We start from the raw sequence: 11,602 nt of genomic DNA on the forward strand, positions 1-11,602 counted from the left end.
TGCTGTGCCAATGATATTTGGGTTCGTCCGATTTATTGCGTTATTATTATAGCCAGTTTATCTTCTCATTGTCTATTACACAACTAATAGTTTCGTAATTGTTATCGTTATCGTCGCCGATATCGTGTGTCCAGAAAGGAAGGTCGTGGGTTAATAAAGGAAGTTAAGTTATGTTGTTGTTGTTCAGGTTATTATCATTATCAAATACACTAATTCCATTTATTGCAAGAACGTAAAGGTGAAGAACGGTTGCGATATTAATTTAGGCCATATTTTAGCATGTATTGTAAATGTTCCTTTAGCTGTTTCTTGTTTTTGCTGAGCGCCATGAAATCTGCAAACGAGAGGTTAATCAGGTCCATATCTTTTAAACATTTCGCCAACCAATAGTATTTAGGGGTTTTCTTCCTACCGTCAGGGCACCATTTCAAGGATGAGAATATCATATTTTCCTGCGAGTGTCTTAAGCTATGGCCTAGTAATTCTAGTCTCCTCAAGGGTATGAGACGATTGATTGGTAGGATGTTTCATCTATTCCAGAGCATTGTATTTGATGTGTTGTATGGGTAATACGTTTTGGTGATTCTTCTAAGGCATTTGTTTATAAAAGTCTGAATTGTGCTGATGTTACTTTTTGAGTCTTGCCAAGTCTCCAGGCCGTAGGTAAAAATGGGTACAATTAGGGACTTAAAGAGTCTTATTTTTAAATTAGTTGATATTTGGTTGGATGACCATAATTTCGACAGTTGATGATAGCGGAGTCTAGCATTATTCGTTCTCGATTTCATATCTAAAAAGGTGAGGCCTAATGACGTTATCCTGATTCCTAGGTATTTAAAATCTGACACTAATTCTATCGTATTAAGGGGTTTAAGTTACTCGCATCAGTATTTGAGGTGATCAGCTTGGTTTTTGTGTAGTTTACTCTTAAACCATATCCATCACAGTTGTTGACAAATAATGATAAAATATTTCTTAATTTGTATTCTGAGTTGGCTAGAATACATACGTCGTCAGCATAACCTAGAAAGTTTAAAGAGTTGTGCATATCATTGAGGTGTTGTTGATCACTGTAATATGTGTTGAGTGCATATTCCTGTTTAAAGGATTTATTTAGGATATCATTCATTATTACATTAAAAATAATCTCCCTAAAGAGGGGAAGTAGTAAGCTGGAACTTAGGTCTACCTCTATCTTCCAGAGTTCTGCAAAAATTCCATCAGCTCCAGCAGCTTTATGCATTTTTAGACGTTTGATGGCACCGACTATATCGGACTTGTTCAAATTCTGACTGGGTGATTGGAAGGGGTAGTCACATCTAGGTCTAGGCCATCTCGTTTTGTAGAGGTTCATGTAGTGGTCTATCCATAAGTCTAATTGTTCCTTAGGGTCAGTTATAATCTTGTTGTTATTTAATTGTAGTCTTGGTAAAGGATTGGTTTTAAAGGTGTTGAGTAGTTTTAGAGATTGGAAGGCCTTATAAATATTATTATTATCAAAATTTAATTGGATAGAATTCGATAAGTTAGCAATAAACAGTCTTTTGTCAGCTCTTATGCGGTGGGTAATGTACCTCCTATGATGTCTTGCGAATTGATGGTGGGATATATTTGTTTAAAGATTCTTAATTATTTGTATTGTTGAAGGGGTGAGCCACTCTCTGCGCTTGGTGCGTGGTCTTAAGCATGATGTTATACTACCTAATACATTATGCTTAATGTCCTTCCAGGTCAGATTTGGGTTTATCATGCCATTTACTGAGTTTCTCCATGATGTTAATTTAGAGACGAACTCTTCTTTCACCTCTAAGTCATTTAGTTGTGCCAAGCTTTTCTAGCTATGTATTTTACAGTGGTGAGACTGTTCTGTCTAGTGTGGTTTGGGAAGATACTGTTGTTAATTTTGAGTTCACAGCCCAGTGGATAATGATCCGTAAAAAGTGCAAGGTTTAGTTTACTGATTACCCTGATGTCTTTCACCCATTTGAAAATTTTAGTGGAAATTATAAAGAAATCTATCTGTGAGGTAGTGCCAAAGGAAGGACTCTTGTAAGTCATGATGTGATGAGTTGGATGATTGAAGAAAGTATTTCCAATTTTCAAGTTGAAAAGCTCGCAGATTTCTATTAACCTTTTACCGTTGGGGTTCGTGCTTTGTATTAATGTGGCGTTTCCAAGGCAGGAAGAGTTCTTAGATTTACCTACCGAAGCATTGAAGTCACCTGCTAGAATGATGCCATCCCGATGCGGTAGTTCCTTTAAGACATTTTCCAATTCCATATAGAAAACGCTATCATTGTGAGGCGCGTATATATTAAACAAATGGACTTTTTTGTATCCTAAGTTTAGGGTAAGGCAGCATATTCGGCTGGAAATTGGGTTGAAGCTTACGAATCTTATTAGTTTATTATGTATCATAATCGCCACCCCTGCCCATACGTGTTCTGCATTTGAGCTGCAATATAAGGTGTAATCTAAGAGGTTCCTTACCTCAGTTACTTTAAGGTGGGTCTCCTGTAAAAGGAGGATATCGTAATGTTGGTCTTTCATAATTTGCCTAAGTATAGTTAGTTTATCATTCAGGGATCTTATATTTAAAGAGATCATTTTAATATTGTGGTCCTTCATTGAAAACTTTATTAAAAATTTAATTATGATTACCGTGCCGATTCTGTAAGGGAGAGAAGGGAAAAGGTAAAAAGTAATATATATATATATATTCATTTCAATTATGTCATTCTGATGTAAGTATAGTTTATAAAGTTCCATTACTTATTTGTGTGCTACCTAGTGTTGTTAATTGGTTAGTTGTATAAAACCAGACCCGGGGTTTGGGTCTAAAAAATCGACCAACCAGCTCTGAGCACAGACCCGGGGTCTAGACCCGGGGTTCAGACCCGGGGTTCAGACCCACATTAAGATAAATTATCCTTAATAATAATTATTAAACTTTATTAATTAATAAAAGATAAAAAGTATAAATTGATATTATAAATTATACTATATTTTGACTTTAGAATAGGCACCCCCCCCCCCTTAAATAATACGAATATCCAAGTATTCTAATTATCTCAATCAAATTTAGGAACTAATGTTATCAAATATATATGTCCAATAGATACATTTCTAAAATTATTTAAAAAATCAATATTATAGCGATGAAATTAAAAGAAAGTTAGCACCTCATTCTGAACTAGTAAGGGGAATTGGCATAACGATACTAATTTATTAAGCCAGGGTATGCTGACACACTTTCTAAGAAAGTTTCCAAGACCCATAAACCGGTCTGTTTTTTTTATTCCTTTTTCCCAATACCGGAAATTATTTTTAAAACTCACAAAAAAAAGATTTATATTTTGATTTAAAAATTTTAAAAAAAATGAAATAAAAATATATTACTAGATATATAAAATACAAATGTGTTATCTTAAACATAGTAATTACTTATTAATTAGCGAGAGGAAAATATATTATAATAATGTATTATAGTGATCTGCATAGGGCCTAATTTTTCAAGCCCAACCCAAAATTTTTTAAAAATGTTTTCCGGCTCGAACCCGATTAAAAAAATTTTACCAGCACAGGCAGCAAAAATTTATTTTTTATAATTATTCATATATTTATATTTATTTTAAAAAAATTTCCAAGGCACTACCCTACCTGGCCGGAATTTAAAAAAAAAATTTTTTTTTTTTATAGAACCTATAAAGCTCAAACCCATTTTTTTAAAAATATGGGTTTAGCACATCTTTACTATTATATAATATGCAACACTACCTACACTCTCATTGGAAACAGTTATAAGCTTTTCAATAAATTTTTAAAAAATTTTTTTTTTTACAATTCAAATAAATAAAAATTATTTCACTTTTCTATGATAATATTAAACTCTTATATCAATCCAAAAAAAATTCTTTGTATTATAATTATATAAATATAATAACCATATTTTAAAAATAATGTGTTCAAGAGATAATTGACGATATAACTAAGAAATGAATAATAAATAAAATAAAACATTTGCAATTTATAAAAAAATTAAATCAATTTATATAGTTTATTTAATTATAGTTAAATAACTTTTTAAATAAATGTGTTATTTATTATAATTAATTTTACAAACAAAAATTTTTATCTCAACAATGGGTTTTATTTATTAAATCGTCACGCACAAGTGCAAGTCAAAAGCAAGACAACACAAGCACAACAAGAACAACACTGAAAAATAGTGACTATTTATAAAATATTGGCAATTTCTAAAACACAAATTCAAATATAAATTAATGATAAAATATTAAATATAAATAATATTAATATGGTTAAGTTTAAATGTTATGTTAGCATCACTCTCCTCAGTCAGTCAGTTAGTGTTGTTTTAATTTGCTATGCTATGCTAGGTCGTAAAATTTAAGACGAAATTTTATGCACAGGCTTGCTTGAGCCCGAAACCCGGGGTCGAAACCCGGATTGTGAATGTTTTAACAAATTCCAATCAAAAGCACCCAAAATTATAAATATTTAAATGGTAAGAAAAATGAGAATAAAATAAAGCTTTAAATTATTAATTTAGAAGGTATAATAATATTAATTTAATTTAAGATTAGATATGAGATTTATTTTATCTTACTTTACATTTATCTGAACCCCGTGTCTAGATTCCGGAATAAAAAATTTAACAATATAAAAATAATATGAACCTCGGGTCTGGACCCCGGGTCGGCCTGAGTACAAAATTTGGTCGTAAATTTTACGACCAAGCAAATTAACAACACTAGTGCTACCTACAAGATAAATTTCGAGTGATAATCCTTATTGGAGATAAAGAGACCAAACTATATATTTATTTTCATTTTTTTTGTGCCACTCATAAGATATATTCCGGATGATATCCTTGGTTTCAAATATTGTAAAAGGGGAGGGCAAGGCCATCCGATTAGGTTATTATCTTATATTATAATGTATTTAGAAACATAAGCATTAGAGTGAATAATGATTTACTCGTTATGTAATATTTATTAGTATAAGGGGTTAATTTTTATTAGAATACAATATATATCAAACCAATTATCAACTTATAAGTAGAACGAGTTCGGGACTTAGCTAGTTTTCAAGGTTCATGAAGTAAAACTTAATCATTTATTCCTATAATTCATTTCCTTAAATTATTTTTTCCCCTTTTGCCTAACTTAGAACATATATTCAAGACAGGGTGAGATACTAACTAATATATGCAACTGGAATTTAAAAGTTTTATCCCTATTAAAAAGTTTGGGATGGAGTTATATCCAGGTATGAGATTTGGCACAACCTGAAACCCCCTTCTATGATTCCCTAACCCGGTGGAAATCCGTTTGTGGTTCTAACTATGCTGTTATCTATTATAGTTGAGTGTCATACTACATAACGTATTATAAGTTACCAGTTAAAGTGAGGTTAATTATGAAATTTATTTAATCTTTTACCTATATCTTACAGAGAATCCGCCTTGTAATAATAGCAATCACACACGATGATAGATAGAATATATATAAGAAACTGTTTCAAAAAGATTCAATTAATATATATATATATATATATAAATGGTATCTAAATTAAATGATTATAGTATATGATAATAGATTAAATGAGTATTTGAGTAAGTTTCATATAGTAGTTTAGGATAGGATAAGAGGTTTTTGTTCTTATATTAAATTTATTTCTTCTTTTTTTCAACTGTTTAATATCTATAATGTTATATGTGCATAAATAAAGATGAATTCTAGTAATGTTTATTATATTTATTTAATATTATTAGAAAGGGATTATTTTGGATTGATAAGTTATATTTTTGAGAGTAAAGGGCATTTTTTTTATATATTTTTTTCAATATTGTTGCCAGCTGACCAGGATCGACAACATATGGATTTAGGTACACAACGCATAAGTACTAATCACTATACAGGTGTAAGTGAGATTAAGAGGTGAGTTTAGGGTTTCTATAATTTTTAAATATTTAGCTTACAAAGCTTAAGATAGAAAGTATGTAATGAATATTAGGCAGGAATATGAAAATAAGATCAGGAATTTAAGACAGTAATATTTGGTATATCATATGACTAGATGTATATTGTATATCCAATTTTGACAGTAGATATGGTCTTATTATTTAGTATGCCTTAAAACTCATTGAATGGTGTTATAGGTATTCCGTCATAGGAAGATAAGACCTTTAAAAATAGCAGGGCAGAAAGGATTGCTAAATATTTAAATATTTGAAATTTATGAAAATACATATAGAAATGGACTTTTGTAATTATGCATTTTAGGTTATTAAAGGGATGGACATGTGTGGGATAATTTATTATTAATCAATGTTAATATATTGTATATGTAATTAAGTTTCAATTAAGGTTGATATGTTATTAAGGGATCTATTGAGGGTGAGTTAATGTTGTTTATTTTGAAGTAATTAACCATTTTTATGAAATAGGGTGTAATGTGAATAACACATATGATATATTTAATTATGAATGATAATTTAAAGGAATTGAAGTATGATGAAGTCAGAATAATATCTATAATGTTAGATGTAGATAGTTATTTTGATTTAGTGTCTGCATTTGATATATATATATAAATTGGGTAGGGATTTATATTATATATTAGATGATGTGTAATATTTTTTTTTTAAATTATGAAATCTCTATATTTAATATATAAGGTTTTATTTGCAATTATTATATTATTTTTATGGTATGCAATGATGTGAAGGGAAAATATTTTTACAGATAAGGTCAGCCCATGTTGAGGGGTATGCCTTGAGGTGGGAATAATGTTTAGTTTGCATACTGGAGAAAGTTTTTTTTTTGTGTAAATTTTTTTTTGTAAATTTATGATGCATATTACATTTTTTTTATCTTTGTAATAATTTTATAGCACATCACATTTTACTATTTATTTTATGAACATTTTTTTTTAAAAAAAAGACTCAAATTATTTTATATTGTGAAGGTATATTAAAAATTCTTTACATATATACCATATAGCCTATTATATTCTCAATTTTTGTTACTTTGTATTCTACATTTTTGTGAATTTGGGCTAATTGTGATGGCAGAGTTAGGTAGAAATGGTATATTTTTCTTAGGATACTGAGTAATTCCTAGATGGGAAATATTGTATTTTCTACATATTATATATTTTTCCTCCCTATAAAATATTAAATTTATTTCTATACATGTGTCTTGTAATTTTATTTAAAATCTTTGTTCTGCAAATTTCACAATTATTTTTAATACCTAAATGGATTATTATATCTATTTTAGGAGATATTTATAAAAATGTAGCTTTGATTTTGTTTACATGACAGAAGGACAATTACATGTGTTGAAATTGCATTTCACACATAGACCATGTGTTCACATTACAGTATTATATGTAAAATCATTATTTTCTAATTACCAGTAATTATACCCAAATAATGTATATTATAGCTCCTATTTCCCAAATGTCTTAAAATGAATGAATTATTATGTTTTGCTGATATTACATTGTCCATATTAATGTTCCATAGATTATAGATACCTCAATATAGGGGAGACTAGGGTTAGGTAAACCATGGGGCTTGGCAAACCATTTAATATTATTTTAAAATTATAAACACTAGAAGGTTAAAATTTTATCCTAATATAGATTTTATTGTTTACATCTATAGACAAAAAATCTTTTGAAATGATTAATTATTAAAAATTTTATTTAAGAAATAAAATTTTGATGAAATTTTCTAAAGATTTTTACATGACAGAATTTTAATTTTTATTAAAATATATATTCATTTATATATAAATTAAATTTTATGGCAAAGTTTAAACACTCTTCTATAATTTGGGAAAGTTTTATGAATATTTATTATGTCTATATAGTATTTCAATCATGATTAGTAAATTTAGAGCTAGCGGGGCTTGCTAAACCATACATGTCAATCCATTTTAATAATTTTTTTTAGCAATTATTACATTATTCGATATGGTGCGAAAATATAAATCCAAAAAAATTAATATAGGAGAATCATTTAATATTGATAATTATTTAGAAGTATATAAAAATTTAATGAATTAATATTATATTTGTAATTAGGCTATTAGGGTATATGAAAATTGTAAATCAACAAGGAAGACTAGCCAACTTACAGGTAAATTTATCTACATTATCTGTCTTATTTTTAAGATATAATCACAATAATTTTATGTAATTTTTAAACAATATAATCAATTTTTAGCAAATAATAATAGAAATTATGTAAATATTTCTATTAAATGTAATTTATAAATGATCTTATATTTTAGATTGATTACAATTTAGATGAAATATAGTATTATTGTATTAATTTTATGTAATTCTTAAACATTAAAATCAAATTTTAGCAATATTTAATAATAGAGAATATGCTAATAAAATCTAAATGGTAATGGTAATGGTAAAGAGATTATCATTTTTAAATTTTATGTTCTTAAACGTTAATCTTATAATTAAATAATTATATATTTTACTTGACATTTTTATTTTAGGTATTCCTAGATCAAACTTTATGAGATATTATAAGAGATATCAAGAAAGTGGCATACTTACTAGTGTAGGATAAAATAATAAAAAGAGGATATTCACAGAAGAAGAAGAGGGAGATATAACTAAATATCTGATTCAATCTAGCCAAATTTTTTATGGCCTTTCAATTAAAAAGGTATAGTTTATTCTTCATTATTTTATATTGTTTTTTAGATAAAAATATTAGCCTACCAAATGGCAGTAAATATGAAGAAAAAATTTCCTAAATCTTGGAAGGACAATTCAATGGCTGGCCATGACTGGTATTTAGGATTTATGTCAAGAAATCCTACTCTCTCCTTAAGATCCCCTGAAGCTACAAGTATGGCTAGGGCAACTGGATTTAATGAAGAAAATGTTCTATACTTTTTTGATTTATATAAAAGTTTATTAAATGATTTGTTAAGTAAATGTTTACATTTAATATTTAGGAATATTAGATGAACATAAATTAGAATGTATGGCAATTTACAACATGGATGAAACTGGACTTACCTTACCACAGTTCAAACCCCATCCAAGATTATTGCACAAAAGGGTCAAAAACAGGTAGGATCTATTACTTCCGCAGAAAGGGGTACCTTAATAACATTAGCGCTTGCTGTAAATGCAATTGGTCATACAATTCCTCCAATGTTTCTTTTTCCCAGAAAAAAATATTATGACTATTTTGTTAGAGAAGCTATAGGGGTATCATATGGTTCTGGATGGATGCAAGAGGAGGATTTTATTATTTTTTTGAAGCATTTTTCTAAACACACTCGGTGTACTCCAAAGTCCAAAGTTTTATTAATCCTTGACATTCATATATCACACCACTCCTATTCAGCTGTCAAATTTTGTATAGATACGGGAATAATTCTATTATCTTTGCCACCCCATTGCACCCATAAATTACAGCCTCTTGATCGGTCTGTTTTTGGGCCTCTCAAAAAATATTACAATAATGCACTTGATTACTGGATGGGTAGCCATCCAGGAAAATTATTTACAATTTATGATAGTCCATTAGTTATTAAGGATGTCTTGCCTTTAGCAGCATCACCTCTCAATATATCAAATGGTTTTAAAGGTGGAATATATCCACTGAATACAGATATATTCAATAAAGAAGATTATGTGGCCTCAGTTTATGGAGATTCTATATGTGAACTTCCAAAAAGCCCATTATTAGAATCAAACTCAGTATCTTTGGTATTAAAAGATATTTTAAATACTAATAGAAACTTAGATATATGTAATGATACTCCATCTACGTCTTATGTTCATTTAGATAATATTCCTGGACCATCGTGCAATTTATCAATATCCTTGCCTCATCCCAAAAAGGAAAGAGTCAAGAGAGTTAAAAGGAGAGCAGAGATATTTACATCATCTCCTTATAAAAAGAAATTAATTGAGAAAGATAAGAAAATAATGGAAAAAGAAAATATTAACAAGAGAAAAATAGTGAAAAAAATTATTCACAAAGATATTTGTGTTTGTTGTAAGCTGGAATATATCAAACATGTACCAGTGCAGAATGTGCCACGAATGGGCACATGGTACATGTGCTAATTTTGATAAATTTTTTATATGTCGAAAATGTGTATTAAATTAACCAAAATTAAGTTTCAATTTTTATATATAATTAGCTTCAATTTATATGTATTATAATATTTTTAACAATAAAAGAATAAAATTATAGTATATGTATCATTATTAATAAATAAAAATATATTTTAATTTATTATGGCCTAAACAAATCATTGGTTTAGGAAGCCCCTTGAAGTGGTTTGCCTCACCCCGCTATTGGGGCTTGTTGGGCAAATTTACGACTTTTACAAAAAATAAAATTTCAAAAAAATGATTATATTCTAGAATTTTTTTATAAGGCACCTTTATAGAGTATAATTTTAGGTATCCAATCATATATTGCTTTTTATATTATCTAAAAAAACCCAGGAGCTATAAACAATTTTGTAAAAATCAATTCACCTAACCCCAGTCTCCCCTACTGACTAATATTAATGAAATAATGTTGATTTATTATTATATAAAAATAAAACAGGATAGAAAGAAATTTACAAACTAGACATGTTTTTCGAATAAATATTTAAAATTTAATTTAAAAATATAAAAATAATCAATTAATGTCTCAAAATTATTATTAACATATTAAAAACGTTTAAAATACTTTTTTAAAAAAATTGCGGGAGAAATTAAATTGCGGTAGATTTTTGCGGCAGATTTCCAATTGCGGTAGTTTTGCGGGAGAGAGATATCCTCTTTTAAACTAAAAAATTGCTGAGTCCCGCTGATGGGGAGAGACATGGCAACCCTGTTCATACTTAAAGGTTGCTATTGTCTATTTCTCTTATTAAAACTAGTTTTTGTTTATTGACTAGAAAAACTGATTGATGGAATAGTAAGTACTAATCTGGCATTTCTATGGTATGAGCTCACCCAAAAATATTTGTTTTTTTCGCATGTTTATATCGTGGCAATTTTATCTTATTTTGTCGAAAAACTATCTACCAAATGAATTGAAGAATCAATGTAATAAATTTCAATTATTGATTTAAGTTCCAGATTAAATGCTTCCAGAAATTTGGTTGGTTTTACGCTTTAATGGGAGATATTATTTCTCTTATAGTACGATTACCTTTTTGTGTGTGAAAAAAATGACTGAAGAATAAATAAATATTAGCGCAAACCAGCTATTTCCCATTCTATCAATAATGCCAAATTAGGCAATTTTTCTTATTTTGCTAATAAACTTTTTCTTTATACTGTCTATTAAACGAATTAAATTATAATTAATACGGAACATCGATAAAATTTTCTGAATAAATTATTTCCGTCGCTTAAATCATAGATTTGCCAAAATTTTGTTACTAATAGTTTTTTCCTTTTACGAGCTACTATACTCGTTTAAATGCTCAATTGGTACAAATAAAGCAAGAAATAGTGATAAATTTACAATTAGTTCGTAGAAATATTCAGCCGCCAAATTTAACGGCGCTGATATTAAAATATA

General features: G+C 28.3%; 1 protein-coding gene and 1 long non-coding RNA gene across 2 annotated transcripts; one reads left to right on the forward strand and one right to left on the reverse strand.

The window, feature by feature from the left end:
- Positions 1 to 853: 853 nt before the first annotated feature.
- Positions 854 to 2,628, reverse strand: LOC135929305 (uncharacterized). The gene is made up of 2 exons (XM_065465834.1): positions 1,966 to 2,628; positions 854 to 1,477 (listed from the first exon to the last, which is right to left on the reverse strand). Exons 1-2 carry the CDS (start codon positions 2,626 to 2,628, stop codon positions 854 to 856), a joined length of 1,287 nt encoding a protein of 428 aa, XP_065321906.1.
- A 5,959-nt stretch (positions 2,629 to 8,587) lies between these two features.
- LOC135922844 (uncharacterized) lies at positions 8,588 to 9,072 on the forward strand. Its single transcript, XR_010571049.1, has 3 exons — positions 8,588 to 8,719; positions 8,758 to 8,968; positions 9,015 to 9,072. It is a non-coding gene; the product is annotated as an uncharacterized LOC135922844 (long non-coding RNA).
- Positions 9,073 to 11,602: the final 2,530 nt, after the last annotated feature.

The sequence above is a fragment of the Gordionus sp. m RMFG-2023 genome, chromosome 1 (genome assembly GCF_954871325.1).
Source record: "Gordionus sp. m RMFG-2023 chromosome 1, tfGorSpeb1-WG-v2, whole genome shotgun sequence".
In the NCBI taxonomy this organism is placed as follows: Eukaryota; Metazoa; Nematomorpha; class Gordioida; order Chordodea; family Parachordodidae; genus Gordionus; species Gordionus sp. m RMFG-2023.

What these genes read in the sequence shown, in the direction of transcription:
- LOC135929305 (XM_065465834.1), bottom strand. Translation starts at nt 2,628, where the DNA reads ATGAAGGACCACAATATTAAAATGATCTCTTTAAATATAAGATCCCTG. An exon ending in AATGGGTGAAAGACATCAGG is followed by an intron (nt 1,478 to 1,965) that starts GTAATCAGTAAA and finishes AATATTTATAAG; the next exon opens with GCCTTCCAATCTCTAAAACT.